The following is a 24056-nucleotide window of genomic DNA, read 5'->3' on the forward strand; positions in this document are numbered from 1 at the left end:
GGCGCCGGTCACATGCCCGCGGTCGTGGGCCTCGTGGAGCGGTGTGGGGCGCGCGGGGAGGGGCAGGGAGCCTCCTCGTGACTCAGGCCTTTGGGCTTAAAGGCGCCGCGGCCCTCCGGGGGCGGCCGCTGGGGCCTCGGAGCTGCGCTTGCAGGCTCCCGGTGGCTTCGAACATACGTCCAGACCGGAGCTGGCGGCGCGGACGGGAGCCCGGGCGCCCACAACAGTTCCTCCTCCCGCAGCCGTCGCACGTGAGAGCCCGAGCGGCCGGCAGTGCCGGCGGCTCCGGTCTCTCGAGAGTCGCCTTGGCGTCCCGCAGGAGGCAGGGGCCAGCGGCTCGCTGCGGGCGGCGCAGTGAGCAGCGGAGACCCCCTCAGGCTGGGTCCGCGCTGGGGGAGGCGCGCCACGACGGCGCCGACATGGCTCCTTTAAAGCTGAGTATTCGGGCCCCTCGTGCGGGCCGCGCGCTTTCGGAGCCCGGGGAAGTCACGTGGCTTCACACGTTCGATTGCTTCTGGAGCCCTAGCCCTGAGGGTGGACCGGACCAGGTGAGGTCGCACGTGCGTGTGACGGGGCTTCGAGGGCTGTCCCCGGGAGCCTCGCGGGTCTGGGGGCGCGGGCCCGGAGGTGGAGTCAAGCAGCCCGCGAGGGGGCGCAGGCGTGGAGCCTGCTAGTCCTCGGCGGCGTCCGCTCTCCTCGGTCGGCGGCCTGGCGAGACGCACTCATGTGGCCTCGAGGCTGTCTCTCAGCTTTTCTCAGCCGGCAAGGCCAGGTGCCCAAACTCGGGGGTGTGTCGGGTTGCAGATGGGTTCGCGTGGCCTCCAGCTCTGACCTCAGGTTTCGGGGAGCGGTGACTGGACGCTGGGCGGGTAGGGCTGACAGACTGTTTCACTGGGGCCTAGACGCCACCTGGGGGGGAAGGCCCATGCCTGCCTAGGGTCCCTGAGGCGAGCGAGGGGACCCAGGTCAGGAAGGAGCGTCCTTGGTGGACAGCTCGGTGTATTGCTCGGGCCTTTCCCACCCGTGTGGGTTGCTCTGCGGTTCCAGCCGCTCACTGTGATGAGCTTCATTTCCTAGGGGCTCTGCAAGGTTCCTGCAAGTGGCCCTCAACGCTAGAAAGCTTGGAACACCTGGGCTCTAGGGTACTATGCAGCCTTGTTCTCTGCAGGCAGCTTCGTATATGTTAGCACCGTGGTCTGTAGTGGCACTTTGCGCCTTGCAGGCTAAACCTCATTGTATTCTGCGCTCAGATAGAATTAAGCGTGTGGAAATGTCGGAAGCACTGGAGACCTGGAATAGCCTGGGGCTGCCAGCCTCAGGCCTCCCCATCCCCCACCGCGGCCTCCAGGCCCGACTCTGATGAACGCATTTCTCTGGCAACTGCTTCCTTTGGTCTCCCTGGCTACCGGGCTGCCTCCCCACTCTTCTGGCACCTGGGTAAACTGCTGGTCTGCGTCATTTGCTGGAGCCAAGGCAAGTGGGTCGAGGTTAGTGCTCTGGAAAGGCACGAATGTACCAGTTTTCTCCAGGCCACCTCTTAGGTGATTCGGGTCACATGTACCAGTGGAGACTTAGGTGAGGAGAGTTTTCACTTTCACAAACTCTCTTTGAGTGTAGGGATCCAAGATTTAAAAAAAAAAAAAAAAAGGAAAAGAAAAGAAAAATACAACAGGCAAACCAAAACCTCAGAAATACAAGCTGGTAATTGTTTTCCCGGTATGTAGAAAGGAATGGGCTGCTGACTTTGAATGCGAACTAGAGCTCTGCCCTGTTAGGAGCCCCTAAGGGCAGTAGTGGTTAAGATTCACCGCTGATCATTTATCTTTAAGAGCGTGCCTGGAACTTACAGGGCAAACAGGGCATTTTCTGTCGCGTTTACCATGCCCCACCCTCCCATTCCCACAGTTAATCTCAATTTGAGTCGTTTGGCACTGCTGGCTCTGTTTAAACAAAGTTGACAACTGTATGAAAATACTTGCTTCTCTTCCGATGATTGTTTCACGGACAACTTCCCTGTCAGAGGCACCCCAGTGTGGAAGGGAGGCTGTGTCAGCCTGTATAGCAGACAGGAGTTAGAGAGCTGACACATGCATTTAACGATCATGGGGACATTTGCAGTTAGGAATGGTTCTGGGGTCCTTTCAGTATAGGCAATTAGAGTGCTGTGGCACACTTAAGTGTTCATAAAGCAGAAAGTGAAGGAGGAAGACAAAATTGTATGATTCTAAGAATAGCACCAAACCTGTTAGCAAGGAGCTATTGATAATGGCTGCTTTGATAAGTATTTGCATCTGGGGCAGTCGACTCGTTTTTTTTTTTTTTTTTAAATCTTTTAAGTGGTTTATAAACCCAAATTATACCAAGGTAAAATAAATGAGTTGAAGAAAAGGGAAGAGTAGTAGCCATTGACCTACAGGGTTGTGTGTCTGTGCCGCTCTAAAGGAAGCATTCATTGATTACTGAAGTACTTGATGTCCAGAGTTAGTGGACCTTTGACACCTCCCCATTTTGAAGGATCCCTGGTTTATAAGCACAGCGATTAAAAACGTACACAGTTTGGATCAAATACAACATCTTTGATGTTGGATTCTACCTGAAAGTAGTTTGCAGTTGCGGCTCACATACGAATTCCAAAAGCTGTTAAGTGATGGAATGGGATCCTGGGTCTTTTTGTTGCTTTATCCCAATCTGTTACATGTTGTGTGCCTTGGCATGTCAAGGATCAAAAGGTTGTTGGTGATGGATGATGTAGAGAAAGGGTTTATGGGCTGGTCCTATTTTTATAGCTGTCTGTAGAGATAGGAATCTCCTACTGCTGTAGAAGTCAGTATAGGTCTTCTGAGCATTAGTGCCTGGAAGGAATGTGCTGTGTCTACTGTTCCATGATGTGTGTCAGAGCATTTGGACCTAATAGCCAGAGGTCTGGAGAAAGGCTCCTCCTACTGTGCTGACCTCCCATCCTACTGTACAGAAAACTTTCATTTTCAGCATAGATAAAATTTCAATAATTTTTCCTCAGACAAGGCAGATTTGAAATAATTGTTTTTGAATTTTTATTACATTTTTAATAATTGCATATTGGGAGAAAAACAGCTTTCAGGAGTTAGTTATGTCCTTTCAGCATAAGATCCTGGGGCTCAGACTCAGTATCTTTACCTGCTGAACCATTTTTTTTTTTTTTTTTTTTTTGCTTTTTTTTTCGGAGCTGGAGACCGAACCCAGGGCCTTGCGCATGCTAGGCAAGCACTCTACCGCTGAGCTAAATCCCCAACCCCCCTGCTGAACCATTTTGACAGCCCTGAAATTTTATATAATTGTTTTAAGACAGATTAAAGTAGAGTGATGCCTAATCTCATCTTTTCTATCTTTACCAAATGCCTATAGTGATGTCTCCTAGAGTTCCACGGAAGAGTTAGTAAGACTAAGTGTGTGCCTTTCTTCCTCCCTATTCTCCCTCCTCTTCTCTTTTCCCCTCTCTGCAGGATCTCCTTATGTGATCTTAGGCTGACCTTGAACTCCCAACACATCTATAGCAGCCTCCTTCTGAGAAAAAAGCTGCGGTTGGGCTGAGCTGGGATTTTTTTGTTTTTTTCTGTTGGTGTTTTTTTGTTTGTTTGTTTGTTTTTTGTTTTTTGGTGTGTGTACACCAAATTGTAAAATCCTAAAGAATTATCTCCCAGGGTACAAAAGGACTCTGACCCATTAGTGAGAGGCTGGGTCTTTAATTCTGGGCAAAGTTTAGACTCTTAGTATTATATCTAGTCATATTAATAGATATTGGGGGGTTATAGAAGGAACATTTATTTCTGTATCTTATTCTTAAGGCTTTAAAGTAGTAATGAGTATATTTCAAAACCTTTGGCAAGTGGTTTTTTATGTGAGAACACAAGCTCTCGTAGATTCTTTCCTCATTGCCTGGAAAGTTTTGAGTAAAGATAAGAACTTCAAAATGCTCCCTGGTTTTAGTCTCTGACATCTTTTACCAGCCAAGAGAATCAGGGTGAGTTCAGTGTTGGCAGACTAGAGAGCAGTGGGTGAGTGGGGCATCTACACAACAGCTCTTTCTGGTGTCCATTTTATCACCAAGTGTTGTGTGTGTATGTGTAATTCACTGGTATGAGGTTCCTTAGATAATTGACCTAAAATCCTATCCATTTAAAGGGCAAATTCAGGGTTGGGGATTTAACTCAGTGGTAGAGCGCTTGCCTAGCAAGCGCAAGGCTCTGGGTTCGGTCCCCAGCTCTGAAAAAAAGAAAAAAAAATAAAGGGCAAATTCATTAGTGAATTTATAGTTCTAGTTAAAGTTGGGCAAGAATGTCTAACCAACCCAGGGACTACTACTGTATTAGACTTCTGTTTTCAATAGCTAGTGATGGAGATGTTAAGAGAATCAACAATCAGCAAAAATTTAATTTTTAGTGTTGGAAGAGCTGAGCCAATCTTGTCTGTACATCTGCTTTTCCTAATCAAAACTGAACTGACTTTGGGTAAAATTTGACCCAAAGCTCCTGGGACAAAAGTAGAAGTGGGGTTGTACATAGAGCTTAGGGTGAGGCAGTTACACAAATGATGTGGACTTTCATTTGAACATTTTTCAGTGTTCGTTAAGTCCTTGGATGCTACTTACTCCACTTCTGTTGCTCTCCACACTGCAGCTTTGGAAATTCCCATTGTCCCCCCTGCTGCTGTTTGTCGTGTTTCAGTTCAAAGCTGTTAGTGAAGAGTCTCTTCTGTAAGCATAGATCCCAAGTGCTGAAAGGATTAATGTTGAAGACAGGACTACCAACCATTAGGCATCTATCACTTTCAGTTACCAGGCTGAAAAGATCAACTTAAAAGATACATAATAAATGTGACATTTCATATTTTTTACATTTACTTTGTGTGTGTGTGTGTGGGTGGTGGAGGACAACTTGGAGGAATCAGTTCTCTCCTCCCACCATATAGGTTTCTATTTTGTTTTTTGTTTTTCTTCCTGACTTTCTTCATTTTTTTTTTAAATGTAGGAGTGCTCTGTATGAATGTACACCTACATGTCAGAAGAGGGCTTCAGATCCCTTTACAGATGGTTGTGAGCCACCATGTGGTTGCTGGGAATTAAACTCAGGACCTCTGGAAGAGCAGTCAGTGCTCTTAACCATTGAGCCATCTCTCCAGCCCCTAGGTTCCTGGCTTTAACATAGATGTCAGGTTTGGTGACAAGTGCCTTTATCCACTGAACCCTCTTACAGTTTTATAGAAAGGTATTTGACTTTTCATGAGAAGTTGGTATTCACATTGTTTTTTTAAATGACATTATCGATATAATTTCCAATTCTTTGTGTCAGGGATTACATTATTGCTTTAATATTTGATGTTTTAAGTAATAGGATGGCAGTATTCCTGACTAGTTTAGATGAACACCTGGGTTACCTTTGAATTAAACTTCATTTCTTTGAGATTTCTTTGTGGGTTGAATAGCTCTTTAAAATTTTGCTTATTTTTATGTTTTTGCCTGAATGTATGTACGTTCTCCATGTGTGTGAATGGTTGTGAGTCCCTTACCGGGTAATGGAATGTGAATGCAGATCCTCTGTAAGAACAGCAAGTGCTCTTAATCACTTAGCCATTTCTAGTCTCAAGTAGCTCTTAGTAGTGAGTTAACACTTTTTTTATTTCATTTATTTATTTATTTTTGGTTCTTTTTTTCGGAGCTGGGGACCGAACCCAGGGCCTTGCGCTTCCTAGGCAAGCGCTCTACCACTGAGCTAAATCCCCAACCCCTTGTTTTTATTTTTAAGGCATTTTTGTGCTGACTTCCCTTGAGGTGATTAGAGAATCCCCAGAAGGTTAGGTCTAAAGATTGATTTGTGTACTAAAAATGGGTTCACTGTGATTTTAGATGTAACTTGACTAATGGTGTTCCTGGTCTCTTTATTGCTCACCAGCGTGATATGCTGGTATGATGCTGTCTAGATGGATTTAGCACAGCTACCTGCGCTCTCCTTTGGTAAGGTTGTGAAAATATCCTTCCTTTTTGGAAGAGAATAGTTGCCTTGCTGGGTAGGCGTGTGTGTGTGTGTGTGTGTGTGTGTAAGGGCTGACCTTTGGCGCAGTACTTGATGCTATTACACCTGTGCATCCCGCATTTCCACATTTTAGTTCTGCTCTTAGTTTCGGGCTCTGATGCCAGCTGTCTTCTGAGTTGGCCCTTTCTCCCGAGGTAGTGGTTGTTGTTGTTCTTATTATTAAAGCTATAATCTTGGGGTTGGGGATTTAGCTCAGTGGTAGAGCGCTTGCCTAGCTGGGTTCGGTCCCCAGCTCCGAAAAAAAAGAAAAAAAAAAGCTATAATCTTGGAAGTGTTTTAAAGCTCAAAACATGTTAGACCTGCCTCCCAGCAATAATTTGGAGGTGACACCAAGCCTAATTTCTTATTGTTTTAATGGACAAAGGAAAAGGGCTTAGAATGAAATGATTGTTTTTAATTTTATGCAGTGATTGGCCATATAGCTAGAATTGGAACTCATTTTCAGGCCCAATAGTCCTTCTAGAATTCTTGTACCTTGACCCTCTATATTGATTTTATTTTACTTAAAATTTCTGTTTAATTACTACAATTAATGCTTCCTACTTTTTCGACTCATTGGTCTCTGTGATTACAGGCTTCCTTTTTATTTTTCCATCTTGGTATACCCTATGGTTCACCTGTTGGCTCAGACCTGTTCATCTGCATAGGGGGCAGTGATTTTCCATAGCTGTACCCATTTGACTGTGTGACCAAGTTTTAGGCTGTTTACTGCTGTTCTCAAGATCTAGGCATTGGTCTATCTGATGCATGTTAAATGTAGCAGGTTTTATGTGTTGGTGTGTGTGTGTAGTATGTGTATGTGTGTGTGTGAGAGATGATGTGTGTGTGTGTGAGAGAGATGGTGTGTGTGAGAGAGATGGTGTGTGTGAGAGAGATGGTGTGTGTGAGAGAGATGGTGTGTGTGTGAGAGATAGTGTGTGTGTGAGAGATAGTGTGTGTGTGAGAGATTGTGTGTGTGTGAGAGATTGTGTGTGTGTGTGGATGTATGTGATGGTGTCTGTGTGTGTATGTGTGTGTGATGGTGTGTGTCTGTGTGATGGGATGTATGTGCGGGTGATGGGTGTGTGTATACTAATCACTTCTCTAATCACTTTACATCTTATTTTATAGGCCACTGAACCTGGATCTGGCCAGTTGACTAGGGGCTGCAGGGATCCAGCTGTCTGAGTCTCCTTTTTCTGTGATACAGGAACATGGTGCCATGCCCCACTTCTTTTGTGGGTCTTGTGGATTTGAACCCAGGTTCTCATGCTTGTGTAGCAAGCATATTACCAACCAGTTTCTGGTTTCCAAGTCTAAAACAGAATCAGTTTGTTCCCTCTGCTCTTCTAGTAGAGCTAATAGACAATTCTATTTCTTTACCCAATTAGTCTACATTTTTTCCAACTAAATTTGAGACTCTAGTACAGTGGTTCTCAACCTAACCCTCCGATCCTTTAAATACAGTTCCTCATATTGTGGTGACCTCAAAGCACAAACTTGTCATTGCTACTTCATAACTGTAATTTTGCTATTGTTTTGAATTGTAATGTAAACATCTGATACTTCTGATGGTCTTTGGTGACCCCTACTTGTGAAATACAACCCACAGGTTGAGAACTGCTGCTCTAGTGCCATCGTACAGACAAGACTGTGTTTGGCTGTTACTGTTTTCTATCCCACTAGGCTTGTTACAGAAAGATGGGAGGGAAGTACATTGTTGGAAACGATGGAAACTTCCCTTTGGAAAATTTTAGTTTCTAGAACTTAAAGACTTGCTATAATTGTATGCCTTGTGTTTCCTGTGGCTCTTAAATGTTTCTATTTTCTTCTGCATTACCTTGCACGAATAGTATCAGTCTGCATTTCCCACCATCCTCAGCTGTTGTTACATGTTTATACCTGTCACTTTTCATGGTACTCTTGCTTCCTAGATATATCTCCCTGCTTCTTGGTCCTTATTGGACTGTTCTGGATGAGAGCATTTTTCATTAGTCCTTCCCATTTTCACCCTCTCAAGATTAAAAAAAAAAAAGTTTTGTCATCAGTCTTTCTGTCTTTACTGTCAAAGCTCTTAGTTACTCAGTCATAGCAGAATTTGGGTTTTTAAATTTGGATTAAAAACCATTACACATAAACAAAAAAGAGGGCCCATGAACAGTGTAATGCAACTCTTGGGAACCCAAAAGTTAACAATATTTTGCTGCTTTCTCATCTTGTGCCAAGGGCCACTGTGGGATTAAATAAGAAACTCCCAGCTTTGAGGGAGTCAGTCTAATTGGAACATAAGCAGGTAAATAAGGTGTCTGCTATCTTATAAATAAAAGCAAAAATATACAGAAATAACATAGGTAGGAGGTATGTAAAAAATAAAGGACTTCCAAAACAGGCTTAGAGAACTAGTACAATATCACTAAAATTTTAATACAAAAATGTAACATCTTAAGTCAAAGGAATATACAGAAGAAACAAGTACGTCTGACTACAAAAGGATATGCGTCAAAAGTGTGGCATGGGAGGCAGCTCAGCAGGTAGAAAGGTCTTGATATTTAGCCAAATGACCCAGTGTAATGGTTTTTAATCCAAATTTAAAAACCCAAATTCTGATATGACTGAGTAACTAAGAGCTTTGACAGTAAAGACAGAAAGACTGATGACACATTAGTTGTCCTCTGACCCTTGCACATGTGCCCACACAAACACACGTATGGGGGAGGGTTAAGTGTGATATTTTTAAAGAACAGTTAACAGATTTTAATGAGAATATTAAAGTCTGAACAAGAAGATGACGATGATGATGATAACAGCAAATGCCCATTGGTGGTCAGATATGCCCAAGACCATGCTCAGGTAGGATGATTCACTCCAAGACTTGTAGGGGTCAAGCAGTAGTTGTACCAATAGCTAAGATTTATTACAGTCAAAAGATACAGAGAAGGGCTGAAGAGGTGGATCAGTGGTTAAGAGCACAGTTTACTCTTCCAAAGGATCAGGTTCAATTCCTAGCACCCATATTTCAGCTCACAGCTGTCTGTAACTCCAGTTCCAGAGGATCCATCACTTTCATACAGGCAAAACCATAAAATAAAAAAATTATTTTAAAGATACAGAGAAAACAGAAGATAGCTGTAATACCCTACTGTTTTGGGTTTTTTTTCTTTTCTTTTTTTTTTCAGAGCTGGGGACCCGAACCTAGGGCCTTGTAGCTTGCTAGGCAAGTGCTCTACCACTGAGCTAAATCCCAACCCCAATACCTACTGTTTTAATTATTTGCTATATGCCCATAAGTTGTGATTAACTGCATTTGTTAACATGCAGACATTTCATACTGCTAGTATATACCTGTATGTATAGCTACTTGGGAGATTGAGGTAGACTAGTCTGAACTCTTAAACTCCTTCACAATTTGTTAAAACAATAAAATAAAAATAATTTGTAAAAAAGGATGGTTATATAACTTATTAGTAGAGCACTTTCAAGTCACAAGGCATTAGGCTTTGTCCCAGTACAGTAGTAGTAGTAGTAGTAGTAGTAGTAGTAGTAGTAGTAGTAATAATAATAATAATAATAATAATAATAATAATAATAATAATAATAATAATAAACAGGCCTTCTGGGTGTGGGGGTGTAATGCCTTTAAACCCATCACTCAGAAGGCAAAAACAGATGGATCTTTGAGTTCTAGGCCAGCCTAGTCTACGTAGCAGGTCAATTAAGGCTACACGGTGGAGCCCTTTCTCAAAACAAAAATAATTTAAACATTAAATAAGAAAGCCAGACCCCAGACTACCTGTTGTATGACTCCACTTATAAGAAGTCCAAAAATAAACAAAACCAGACTAAGATATAGCTTAGTTGATAGAGTACTTGGCTATTAGCATAAGGTACCTTGAGTTTGATTCCTAGCACCACACAACATGGAAAGTAGTAATTAATACCTGTAATACCAGCATTTGGGAGGTATATAGGCAGGAAAATCAGAATTTCAAGGTTGTCCTTGGCTATATAGCCAGTTTGAAAACAGTTTGGGATACTTGAAACCTGACTCAAAAATCACAAGGAAAAGGGTTGGGGATTTAGCTCAGTGGTAGAGCGCTTGCCTAGGAAGCGCAAGGCCCTGGGTTCGGTCCCCAGCTCCGAAAAAAAAGAACCAAAAAAAAAAAAAATCACAAGGAAAAAAACTGAACAAGCCAATTTGGTAACAACAATGGACTCCAGGCCATTGAGACACCTTGTTTCATCAAACAACATAGATAGTTGAACGGGAAGTTTGACTACTGCTTCTACACATACAGATGTACAGGCATGCAAACACATTTCTGAACAGTAAGCCTTTGGGGATGGGCTGAAACAAAAAAATGAGAAAGAGCACAGAAAAACCTATAATGTAGATGTGTTTTTATTTTGGCGTGGTACTTAGATTTATACAAATATGTCACCATTTATTAAGCCATAAGCTTATTTGTATGCTCTTTACTGGGTGTGTGCTGTCTTTCAGTTAAAATGATTTTAAAAGAAATCTAAGTTGGCCACTAAGATGAAGAGATTTTTTAAAAAAAAAAGTTATGGTTAAGGAACTTTGAGTTTATGACAGAAATTCTTAGTGCTACATACACAGACTCTTGCAGGTCTCCAAAGTCAAGTATTTCATAATTCTAACATGCCATGGACTTTTCTTTTTCCTTCCTTTTGAAACAATCATATAGTTCAAGCTGTTCTAAACTTTCTGTGTAGCCTAGGTTTACTTCAAATTTATGACCCTCCTACCTCAGTCTCCCAAGTGATGAGATTATAGGCATGTTCTCCACACTTGGTCCATCAGTGGCTTTTAAACTACAGAGGTATTTTCACTGATAATACAGAAGTGGTGGGGGTAAATACAGCCGCTTGCACCTTAGCAGTGCCATTAAATTATAGCATCCATCATTGAATTATTTATACAACACCCCACAAGCCAATTTAAAATGTCCTTGAAGCAATAAAAAACATCAAGCTTACTAAGTCTTGAGTGTGTACTGTGACTAGTAGGGAACTAGTGGAGAACACTATTGCTTCATCCAGCTAGAGTGGTTTTTAAGAATTTCTATGATTTTATTTCAAGAAAAATACATCCCGTACCTAAAAGAACACTAAATAAACCATGATTGTTCAACTTGGGGTATTTGTTAGATTTATTTAAAACAGATAGAATGTATCAGTCTCTTAATTAGAAAATGATTGACAGTATGAATTTGTTGCCAGTGATAAAATTTGAGCACAGGAGAAATTAGAATTTTAGAAAACATTTCTTTGACACTATACATAATATACTTAAAAGACTTCTGATGAGAGCTACGGTGCTGTTAAGTATGTCAACATTTGCAGTATCTGAAGAATGTCACATGGCTGACATAAGTGTTACAAAGTCAGATGTGGGTTAAAAAAAAAGTCCATCCAAAATGTGAATTGGACTTAGGAATTTTAATCTAACAGCATTTGAAGGACCTATCCATATACTGTCAGTTGTCATGCTGTTAAACTTTCAAGAAGTTCATGCTTACGAGGTTTGATATAGCAAAAAGGAATAATCAAAATTATCTGAAAATAATCTTTCTAGGAACTCATTGAAACTAGATTTCTTGATATAATACAAAACAATACATACATATCAACAGATTATAGGGAAACTGATAAAATGTAGCTAGTTTCTAATAAATTAACTTAAAAAGTTGGGATAGGTCTGGAGAGATAGCTTAGCAGTTAAGACCATTCATTGCTCTTGCAGAGAACCCAGGTTTGCCCCTACAATATGGCTAACAACTCTCAGTTCCAGGAGTACTTTACAATGTTAATTAAAAAAGAAAGATTTCTCCCAAATTGACATAGTTTAATTACTTCAGCAATGGTATAAACAGGTTTTAATGAGAACATACTGATAGATAGGATATGTGTGTATCAAAGCTCTTGAGATCAGTCCTTAGGAATGTTAGAGAGTGAAATGTTTGATAACTGTACTCCTATACAGGACCTTTACTTATTTGTAATTTTCAAAGGTCTCTATTGATAGGAACATACATACAGAAAGAAAATATCCTGAAAGGTTCAAGGATTGCCCATTAAACTTTATAAAGCACAGGGAACTAAACAGAGAGCATTCTACCTGTGGTGGTTTGAGTAAGAATGGCCCTGTAGGCTCATATATAAGAATGCTTAGTCACCAGGGAGTGGCACTATTTGAGAAGGATTAGACGGTATGGCCTTATTGGAGGAAGTGTGTCATTGGTTCAAAGGCCCATGCCAGGCACAATCTCTCTCTGCTTAAGCATCAGGACGCAACATCAGCTACCACTCCAGCACCATGGTGTTAATATAGTAAACCTCTGAAACTGTAAGCAAGCCCCCAAGTAAATGCTTTGTTTTAAAAGTGTTGGCTTTGGTCATGATGTCTCTTCACAGCAATAGAATAGCAGCTAAGACATTCCATAACATGTTGGGAAGGAGAGTAGCATCTGATGCCTAACTTCAAGGATTAAAGAGATATGCAAGGGTGTGGGAGTTGGAGGTAATAGGTTTCTCTACAGAGAAGCTAGAGGAAGACTACCAGAGGGAAGTGGGGGGATAAGGAAGAATCTCAAATTTAAATAAAATTGATCCTGTTTGAAGAAAAGACAAATGTATAACAGGAATAATAACTATCAAGAGGTCCCAAGGGTGTAAGGAAAGATGGATGTCAGAACTGTTCTTTGATAGAACTCATTTTTTTGGTAATAGAGGAAAAGATAGTAGTAAGAATTATGTTAGAATGAATAGAACCTAGATGACTGCTTGTTCTGGGGCCTTTGGTATCTTTTGACAACAATGATTTTTGAGACTGTTATTCTATGAATGAAAATGTATGCTTAGCTAAATTGAACATCTTGGTTTAAGTTAATGGAGCTCTAGGATTAAAACAGGTCCCAGACTTCAGATTCCTTTTCCCTTCTTTCTATATCAGGCAGTTTGAGAAACACTGGAGAGGAGGAGAGGAGTTTGGGAAACAACTCTGACATAACTCTGGAGCCTTGGAGTTTCATTTGAGGAATTCTCTGTGGTCAATACTTACAACCCAAATTCTGAGTAGTCTCTGAGTTTTGACAGAAGACAATTAGTGAGTGAATATCCTATTTCTAAAGAAACTTACTGTTTATGTAAGTATTATTAAATCGCCTTGAAGTACCTATAAAAGAAGAATAGCATGGATCTAGCCATCATGGTACCTGTATTGAGAGCTTGACAGTACAGCAGACCTTAGTGTTGGGCATGCTGCAGAGGCACAGATAAGGTCACAAAGAGCCTTGCAGCTTATCAGATTGTAGAGTTAGCAATGCCTACAGCGAGTAGTGACTAGTATTTGTGGACAAAAGCTATAGTTACAATGGCCATGTGCTGTCAACTATTTTTGAACAATTTTTGGTATTTAATATTCCCATCCTGGGCCTAGGGAGATGATCAAGAAGCTACTCTGCTCTTGTAGAAGAACCAAATTCAGTTCCCAGCTCACAACTGCATACAGCTCCAGTTCTGCTGGATCTGAAAACAACTTCTGGCCTCTGTGAGCAGCAGCATTCATGTGCATATATATCCACATAAACACATGCACAAACATAATCTAAAACTGAAAATCTTTAAATGATTCCCTTGCTGTTTTCATAAGTGTATTCTGGCTACTGTTCTGTTTTCTTCTCAGACTGACAATAGAATTAAGACTGGGTGATTGGTAGATATAAGTACCCTGTAGCTACATAAAACTAACCAAAGAAGGAAGAACCAGGAGAAAACTGTTGCTGAATTCAGTAGAGTAGTTGAGGATGCCAATCCCCCCCCCAACAAAGCCAAGAAAGACTTGGCAATTATGAAGTCATTGATTTAGGAGCTCTATAGTGTCAAGGTTTTGGGAACAGCATGTTGACCATGTTATAGAACAGGAGATAAATACTGGTTGGTCATGAGGCAGAAAAAACGGGCAGTAGTTGAGGATTAAGATAGAAGGGCTTTGCACACACTTACAACAATAAGGAGAAAGAGCCGTTGTAGAAATGATGGAAGGTCATGAAGGAAGAAGAGCTGTCAGCAGTCTCTTGAGATGGTCAATAGATTCCTTTCTCTTTCTGATGGGGTAGCCTTTATTCCTGGTGAAATACACTCATGCTTGTTGGAGCACTGCTCTCCTTGAATATACTGTGTTTTATGTCCTTTTTTCCTGTCTATCACTTTTTTTTAAATGTCTGCTTATTGAAACTCTTGATTATTAACCTTTCCCTAACTTAGAAGTTTTAATTGTGAAACCATTTCTGAGACTGATTTATTACTTTCTTGACCATTTTGTTTTCCTTGTTTTTCTCTGGCTTGACTGAATTTACTCACCCCATTAAATGAATTCTTTTGAGACATGGACTGTTTTATCCATTCTGTGATCTCAATTTCTAACCAGTAGTTTTTAAGTATTCATGAAATAATTAGATTGAGCTGTGTGAAATGTCTATTTTTGGTTAAAATGATTGGTTATCACTAAAGTGGGTAGTATTACTAATTTTATATGTACCAAAATAAAATTATATTCATTGTATTTTTCATAGACTATTTTTAAAAAGACCTTGGCAGGGGGTACCCTGTTCTTTCCCTTCTCTCTCCCTCTTTCAGTTTCATACATACATTGAGTATGAATAGTACGAAACCCATATATATGTATACTGTGTGTGTGTGTGTGTGTATATATATATATATATATATATAATTAAACATATTTTCCCACATACCCTCCTGCCGTAAATTTTTCCTTTGTTTTTTCTTTCTTTTTGAGACTGTTTTATTATGTAACAGGATGGCCTTGAACCAAGCCTTCCCAGTTTCCTGATGGAGATTTAAAAGAAGCATACAGATGTAGCTAGGTTTACATTATTTTGCAAGAAAAACATGTTCCTAATTTGTCACCCCCCTTTTGTGTGGTAATTTATATAAAAGCTGCTTAAAATTGCAGTAAAAAGTATATTCAAAATCTTAAATACAAATGTTCAACTGTATGTATATTTAGTATAAGTCTAAGGCAAATTGCCAAAGTACAGTACAGTATAATGTTCTTAGAGGCATCTAAGTAGATTATTTGCTGTTACTTTGACAATATTTTTTAAAGGCTTGAATGTACAAACCAATGATTTTTAACTAAAAAGAATCCAATTAAATGGAAAAAGTCTTATTCTCAGGGGAAAAGCATAAGCACAATATTTTAGAAGGCTCTCTAAATTCTAATCCATGGATTTTGGCTTTAAAATTCTCATCTGGAGGAGTAAAATGAATCTTTCAGATAAACTTATAAATTTATTCTTTCTTTCATTTTGTCAGGATCTCTTTATTAGGTAGACCAGGCTGGCCTCAGACGAAGAGAGATCTGCCTGCTTCTGCTTTCCAAGTGTGGGGACTTAGAGGCATGCACCACTACACCTGGGCCAAGTTTAAATCTCTTTCCTGGCCTTTTACAAGTCTGCAGGGGGATTACAGTAACTCTCCTGAAGGACTCTCTAGTGTATAGGGAGTTGTGTTTTTGAGTACAAGCATATAGAATAAAAACAGGAGATGATAGTACTGTAGTCATTTATGAGAATGGAGTGTCATCTAGCCAAGATTTTGACCTGCATATGGTTACCATATGCTCAGCCTAGGGTCTATACTATCTGAAGCCAAAGCCATAGTTTTCCAATAAAACAGTTCTAATTTTTTTTACCATATACATACACAATTTTGTGATTTTTATCTTTTTTTTTTTGCCTGAGACAGGACTTCACTGTGTAATATACATTGTGGACCAGGCTAGCCTCAAACTCACTTGCCTCTGTCAAGTGCTAGGATTAAAGGCATGCACCACCACTGCCTGGCTATCCTAAATTTTTGATTCATATAAAAGCATAATTATTTTGTCCACAATCAGACTTAAGTTGATGTAGAAACAAAAAGGCTTGTTGGTGATCTCATTTTACAGCAGAACACACCAAAACAATAGAAGTTATTGGACAACAGAATATTGACCAAGAACAATTTTGTTATGGTAAATATTGGTATGAATCAGAACTACATGTTGCTGAAGTTAAAGACTAGTGGTTCTCAGCCTTCCTAATGCTACAGCCACTTCATACAGTTCCTCATGTAGTGGGGACCCCAACCATAATATTATTTTGTTGCTACTTCATAACTGTCATTTTGCTATTATGAATCATAAGATAAATAACTGATATGCCAGATATTTGATACATGATCCTAAAGGTTTGCAGCCCACAGGTTGAGAACCACTGAGATAACACCATATAAAGTCAGTGCTGCTATGGGAGTAGATAATTTTAATTTTGAAAATGAGAAATAGTGAATTCTTTTAATTGGTATGCTTAAAAAAATCAGGCTATTCTCTGGTGGATTAAAGTTTTAGGTAGTTATTTGGTATTTTAAGTATTTTAATTAAGCTCATGAAGTCAAATGGTTAGGAAAAAGAAGAGCCTGGGATCATAAAATAGTGGCTTTAACTTTTAAATATATTTTTCTCATTTAACGAGCACATAAATCCTTTCTTCAAAGATCCTTGTGGTTGCTCTGACTCATAATAATAGTAGTACTGATAGCATTAATTTGCTCAGCACATAATTAGGTGCCACGCACTGTGGTAAGTACTACATGTGTATTAATTCAGATCCCCCTACATGTCATAGTATTGTACTTTTATGTGTAATGTACATATAAGAAAAGTGGTGGGATTGTTCTCCATCTAACAGTGCTGGCTTACCCCCCACCCCCAAGTGTGGTTGTTCATGGCAAACGTTGGTACTTACTGGTAAGTTAAACTATTTGACGTGTAAATTGAACACTTTGCTTATTTTCATTCTAATTACACAGTCACCTTAAACAAGACCTCTAATTTTGGTACATAAGGGAAGGAGGAAGACCTGCCAGGTACCATTTGTCCAGTTCAGAAATAGGATGCATCTTCCTAATGGTGTTAGGGGCGAGGCAAAGTGGCTGAGATAGATTCTTAAACTAGATTTTTTTCAGGCTACTTGAAATAATACGCATTTTAGACCTCCTCATGAAGAATGAATTTCTCTCAGAAGGCTTCCCAAGTCTGAGTGTTTCCTAACTACTGTTGTCATACTTTTCTCATAGGTCTTTATCTCTCCTGCAAATGCTGCCAGTTTATAAAGGGTTACAGACAGTTGATCATTTTCTTGTCTTCAAATGTGGCCAAGATCCTGAGATTTTATTTATAACTCTTTATAATAAACAAAAAATTAGGGTTTTCTTCTTTTGCATTGTTAAAGGGGGCTTTAAATTTTTTGGTACCCTCTGATATAAAGATACTGCTAACTACTTAACCTGGTTTATGAGGCCTTTCTGTTCTCCCTTATTCTGAACCTAACACTCTGCCATACTGGAACACTTTTGATAATGCCTTTCTGCTTTCTGTGTTATTCCCTAGACCCCCTCCTTTCTCCAGCTCCAAATACATTCTCCATCGAGTCATGTGGATTAGAGGACAGAATGTTTACAGCGTGCTGTGGCTTGTATTATGGTTATTTATGACATGATTAGATCTTAGTTCTTTGTCCTAACTTTCAAACTTTCTTGTGAATAAATCTTTGTCTCACTTTTAACACTTAAGGTGGTGTCTATAGATTGAGGACAATTAATGTTTATTAAGCAATGAATGAATGAAATATATAGCTTTGCATGTGCAAATTGTAAATGCATGCCTTTATGAGGTTTCAAAGTGAAGTTGAACATCATCTTTTATAAATGTACAGTTGTGAAGCTTGAAGCTAAGGTAGGATAGGATACTCCATGCCATTCTGCAGTTTTTAAACTCTAAATGCATTTGGTCGTTCTCATGATCACCTGGGTTTTAGTAGACAAAGTAACATCCTGCTGTTCTATTTTGATGAATGAAGCTATAAGTTAGTGCCAGTTTTCCTTACTTGTTCTGGTTCCCAAGTTACTTTAGAATGATTGCATTTCTTAAGCTGATTTTCTTCTTAGAAAGTTAAGTCTGCTGGTATGAAGTCTCATACTTGTAATTCCTTCACTTAGGAAGCCAAAACATTAGGATAACTTTGGGTATCTCCACTCTACATCCCTTCCAGGCTGTGTATGGAATTCTAGGTTAACATTTCTCACACAGCAGTTAAGGATCAGGGAGTGGTGTAATTTGAGAAGGGGAGGTATGAAGACCAGTAGTCCAGAGTCACCCTATATAAGAACCTGTCTCAAAGAACAAGAGATAAGATCTGTCAGTCTGTTCACCACAGTGTTATTACCTAAAACATGTGGCCATGAATGTAGAAAGTGAGGGGATTGAAGTGTGAAGAGTGGTATCAGCTAAGTAGCTGCCCGTGGTACATGGATCCCCTCATGTGATACTTGACAGTTTCTAGAGAAAACTAGAATAGTTGCATGGGAAATGTACCAGTGGTGGCACCACTGATAAAAATGCCTCTTTCCTTTTTGTGACTGGCTTCTTTCATGTTTTCAAGGTTTATCCATAATGTACCATGTCTCAGTACATTTCTTTATGTCAGACAATATTCCATTGTGTGGATATACTGAATATTTGAACTAAATCTATCTGGTTCTGAAGTTCATAGTGTTGCTACCATGTCATATAAATTATTATGTGTGGATGCTTGCTAGATTAGGAGGTTCTTGAGGAAATAACTTTTTACTTTTGTAGAAGTACTTTGTTCGTAATAAACATTCATGTGGTGCATTGATGTGTAGGCAGTAAACTGTAGTCTTGGTTACTTGTTCTAGTTCATAGTGTTGATGAAAATAGAGTTCTATGTGAATGTAGAAAACCCAGCATGTTCTCTTTGTTTCTAGGAAGAGGAATCAGGAAGGATAAAGGACTGCTGGGACAACCAAGAGGTTCCTGCACTCTCTACATGTAGCAATGCCAATATCTTTCGAAGGATAAATGCCATTTTGGATGATTCACTGGACTTCAGTAAAGTCTGCACAACACCTATAAATCGAGGAATTCATGATCAGTTGCCAGGTAACATGAGAACTGCAGCTACCTGGTGCAAACCAGAGGGCTTACTGGGAGGCCTATGGAGATCATACTGAGTCTCTGGCAGTACTTGCCCATTTCATGGTTTGTATTATGGATTGGATCCCCTCATGTGTGGAACCTGCCTGTAATTACAGAACAATCTGTTTTGTGTGGTGCACAGGAAGAGTTGAATTTAAAAGACCGAAAGTAACACTATTTGTGTGTGCAGTGAAGGGGGTGGGAGTGAAGTACAGACGTGTAATTCCAGCTCTTGGGAGATGGAGACAAGGATAACTGTAAATCTGGAGACAGCCTGTGCTACAGAGTCATTTCAGGGTTAGCATAAGATAACTAGCTAGACCTTGTCTTAGAAATACAAAACATAACCACCCATTGTTAGGGTTCTAGCCCCAGTACCACAAAGGAATATAATGTGAATCATGTCAGATTTGGTAGCTGTTTAGATTGTGGGCTGGAGAGTTGGCTCAGTTGTGAGGATACTTCCTGCTTTTGCAGTGGACCTGAGTTTGTTCTCAAACAACATCAGGTGGCTCACAACACCAGTAACTGCAGTTCCAGGGAGTTTGATAGCTTATCTCTCTGTCCCTCAGGGCACTAGCCTCATCCATGGTACATATATTTAGGCACTCACGTACACCCATAAAAACAAGTTCTTTTAAAAGTTAGGGTTGAAGTAAATTTAATATTTAGTTCAACTTATATTAAATACTGTTTTGTCAATATAGAATCAGTATAAAAATGTGCTAGTAAACTGTACTCTGTCTTTATCACTCTCTGCCTTATTCCTCTGAGCACAGGGTCTTTCACTGAAGCTGGAGCTCACTGTTTCTTGGTGTCCTCACCCCCAGTTTTCTGCTAGACTGGTAGCTAGCAGAACCCAACAATTCTCCTCTTTCCACCCTTCCCTGGTAGTGACACCAAAACACATATGGTCCCCTATAGGTTCTTATTTGGTTGCTGTGGGTCTGAACTCAGGTTCTCATGCCTACACATGTAGCAGCCCCCTTTACCCACCAAACGATCTCTCCGGCTCAGCTCCAGCTTAGGACAGACTTGGGAATGAAGTAAGTTTGTCCTAGTGGACTAGTTATTTTTCAAATACTCATAACTACATGTGACTGGTAGCAACTGTATTAGATGGAGCAGTCTTTACAGGTCAGCAGGCATGTAGTGTTCCCATACCTAGGGGGCTACTGATGAGTAGGGGATGGGAAAGCTCCTGAAGATAACTCTTGCCAAGAAAGTATCGATACCTTGACAGTGCTTCATAATCTTCTATGGGAGTTGCAACATGTTTTAAGAATGTTGATGTACTGTTTTGCTTGGATCATTTTAGAAGAAAGATTACATTTTTAATTTTTTTAGAATAGGCTTTGAAAAAATAGTAAGATTTCTCAGAATGACTGGCAAGTACTGTTCTTTAGTTATAAGATCTGTGGTTTAACTTCTAATTTAGTGTCGATGCTGGGACCAAAGAGATAGCTTTGGTACTCCCCCCCCCCCCCAGCTGGGGACCGAACCCAGGGCCTTGGGCTTGCTAGGCAAGCGCTCTCCACTGAGCTAAATCCCCAAACCCTAACTTCTAATTTAGTGTTGGGAATAATTCCCGTGAAGTTGTATGATCCATTAACATTAAGTAGCTAAACATTTGGAGGGAAAACTAGGAGTAAACCTGAAGGGGCTGCGATGGCTCAGCAGTTAGGCGCACTTACTGCCCTTGCTGAAGACTCCAGGGTTGGCTTCCAGCCCTCTCACGGCGTTCACAACCACCTGTAACACAGCTTCCAAAGCCTTCATCCGACTTCAGTCAGCACTACACACATGATGCATGTACTCTAGTATACGCAAATACATATAATAAAATAATTAAAAATAATTAAACTGAGGCTGGGTGTGGTGGTGAACACCTATATCAGTTCTTGGGATGCTAGACACAGGTATTGTTATGAGCTCAAGGCTAGCCTGAGTTACTGAGAGAGATCCTGTCTCAAATACAAAGACAGAAAAGCTAAACTGACTGTGGTGTCTGTAGTATTTATTTCTGTTGAATGTACAGGAAGGCACAGAAGGTACATTTGACAGTCTGGGTGTTTGGGTCTACCAACTTCCAGAAGTACATAACTTATAACTTAGGAGCTAACTAAGCTCTCCATTAGCTTAGAGTGAATTAAAAATTCATGAAGGTTCCTTAGTTTCTAATATATGTTCTATCACTCCTTGAGAAAACCATATGATTATATTTTCTAGTAAGACTTGGGAGAAGAATATAACTTAATGGTAGAGTGTGTGCTTAGCATATACATGGCCTTGGGATTGATTCCTCATTGAAAAGAATAAAAAAAAAAAATGACCATCAATAGTGGCTTAACCTCAGTGAGTTGCTTCAATCAACCATAAAACTTTTTTGGTTGATAAAGTATTCAACTGGTGCAAGGTTGTTGAATTGTCTTTTAGTTGGTTCCAAAGCCATAAAGGTAATACACATTTTGTTTCAAAAGATTTCTAAAAACAAAATAAAACAAAACATTCCCGTAGCATTTCTATATTCATTATGACTGGTATTGTGGCATTTTCATACAAGTAAATGTTATATATTGGGTTATTTCCCTTTATCCCCTCCCCTTCCCTTTTCTCTCTCCCCATTAGTTCTTTTTATCCCCTTTGATAGTTTTGTTTCTAATTTATGTCCTATATACATAACATGATTTTTATGTATCAATACATAATCTAGAGTCTATAGTATTAAATAAAAGATTTGTCTTGTTGGAATTAGATTAATTCACTTAATATGTTTATCTTCAGTTGCATCAAGTTTCCTACAAACAACATAACTTCATTCTTTATGACTGAAAAATTACATATGTTTGGTGGTTCGTACACGCTTGGCCCAGGGAGTGGTACTATTAGTGTAGCCTTGTTGGAGTAGGTGGGTCACTGTGGGCATGGGCTTTAAAACCCTCATCCTAGCCACCTGGAAGTCAGTCTTCCACTAGCAGCCTTCAGATGAAGATGTAGAACTCTCAGCTCCTCCTGCACCGTGTCTCCCTGGATGCTGCCATGCTCCCACCTTGATAATAATGGACTGAACCTCTGAACTTGTAAGCCAGCCCCAATTAAATGTCTGTTTAAGAGTTGCCTTGGTCATGGTGTCTGTTTACACCAGTAAAACCCTAACTAAGACAGTATGTAAACCCACCTCCTTGTCTGCTGTTAGACACCTGAGTTGGTTCCCAACTTTGCTGCTGTAGGCAATATTACAATAAACATGGATGTGCAGTGTTGACACAGAGGCCTTTGGGTAAATACCCAGGAGCAATATACCTGTGTCATGTGGTAAACTTCTCTCTCTCTCTCTCTCTCTCTCTCTCTCTCTCTCTCTCTCTCTCTCTCTCTCTCTCTGTGTGTGTGTGTGTGGTAGCAACATTATTTAATTGATATTCCCACTGTGTAAGGGGTTACCTTTTGTCCATATCCTAGTTAGCATTTGGTGGTGGTCGTGGTGTGTGTGTGTGTGTGTGTGTGTGTGTGTGTGTGTGTGTGCACGCGCGCACATACCATGAAGTGCAGGTGTTCATGGATGCCAGAAGTGTTGGATCCTCTGGAGCTAAAGCTAGTGATTTAGTTAAGAGCTGCCAGATGTGGGTGCTGAGAAACAAATTCTGTCTTTATAGTAAGAGCAGTAAGAACTTTTAACTCAAGAGCTGTCTTAGGACCTTGATTGTTTTCCTTCCCTTCCTCCCTCCCTTCCTCTCTCCCTCTGTCCCTCCCTCTTGTCTTTTGAAGTATATGAAGACTCAGATATATAGCCTTACCTTGACTGGCCTGGAATTTGCTATGTAGACCACAGACTCAACAGATCTGCTGGGGCTGGAGAGGTGGCTCAGTGGTTAAAAGCACTGACTGCTCTTCCAGAGGTCCTGAGTTCAAAATCTAGTAACCACATGGTGGCTCACAGCTATCTGTAATAGGATCTGGTGCCCTCTTCTGGTGTGTCTGAAAACCGCTACAATGTGCTTATAATAAATAAATCTTTTAAAAAAAAATCTGTCCACCTCTGTTTCCTGGGTGCTGGAGTTAAAGGTATGCACCCCACTGCGTCTTTCCTGTTTTTTAAATGACTGTTCTGACTGGACTGAGATGGATTATAAAGCTAGTTTAATTGCAATTCCCAAAAGGTAGTGACCAGAGGTATTTTTTATATATTTGGTGAATTTTGCTTCATTTTTGAAAAAAAGTTCATTTACCCATTTTAAAAATATTTTAGAGTTCCTTCCTCCATTCCCCTCCCCAGATGTAAAAAAAGTTCTAGAGTTAACTCTATCTTATGTGTCACTAGCAAAGATTTTCTCCCATTCTGTAGGCTGTCTATTAATTTGGTTAACTGTTTCCTTACTGTACAGAAACTGTGATTTAATGGGATCCCAGTTGTCAATATTTTTGAACAACTGGAATCCTATTCAGAATATTCTTGCCCTTTGTATATATCCTGCAGTGTTTTCTCTGCTTTCTACTTGCAGTTTCAGAGTTTTGGTTCATTTGTTCAGGTCTTTGATCCATTTGGAATTGATTTTTATGCAAGGCAAGATGCATAGGGATCTAGTTCAAGTCTTCTTTTTACATGTGAGTGTCCAGTGTCCTAGCACCATTTGTTGAAGAAGCTGTCTTTTTTTCTGATGTATATTTTTGGTATTGGTTAAAAATCAACCATCTGTAGTTCTGTGGGCTTATAGCTGTTGTAGTCCATTGAGCTACATGTCTGCTTTTGTACAGTGCAATGCTGTGTCTGTTACCCACTGAAATCAGGTACAATGACACGTCAGGATTATTGTCTTGCCAGGATTGCTTGATATTTGTAGTCTTTTCTGCTTCCATATGAATTTAAACTATTTTTCCAGTTTCTGTTACAATGTAATTAAAATTTTGATGGAGATTGCATTGAATCTGTT

The 24056-nt window shown here is 40.2% G+C and overlaps 1 protein-coding gene across 5 annotated transcripts in view; it reads left to right on the forward strand.

Moving 5' to 3' along the window:
• The window catches only part of Cpeb1 (cytoplasmic polyadenylation element binding protein 1), a 103765-nt gene that overhangs the window by 566 nt on the left and 79143 nt on the right, over positions 1 to 24056 (forward strand). For 4 of the 5 annotated variants that reach the window (XM_032893321.1, XM_032893323.1, XM_032893324.1 and 1 more), the window contains exons 1-2: positions 344 to 548; positions 18918 to 19092. In XM_032893321.1, coding sequence (XP_032749212.1) covers positions 420 to 548; positions 18918 to 19092 — 304 coding nt within the window. In that variant the 5' untranslated portion in view covers positions 344 to 419. Of the gene's footprint in view, positions 1 to 343; positions 549 to 18917; positions 19093 to 24056 lie in introns of those variants that run through there. The other variant, XM_032893326.1, reaches the window with a different exon arrangement.

Source organism: Rattus rattus, chromosome 2, assembly GCF_011064425.1.
Source record: "Rattus rattus isolate New Zealand chromosome 2, Rrattus_CSIRO_v1, whole genome shotgun sequence".
NCBI lineage: Eukaryota > Metazoa > Chordata > Mammalia > Rodentia > Muridae > Rattus > Rattus rattus.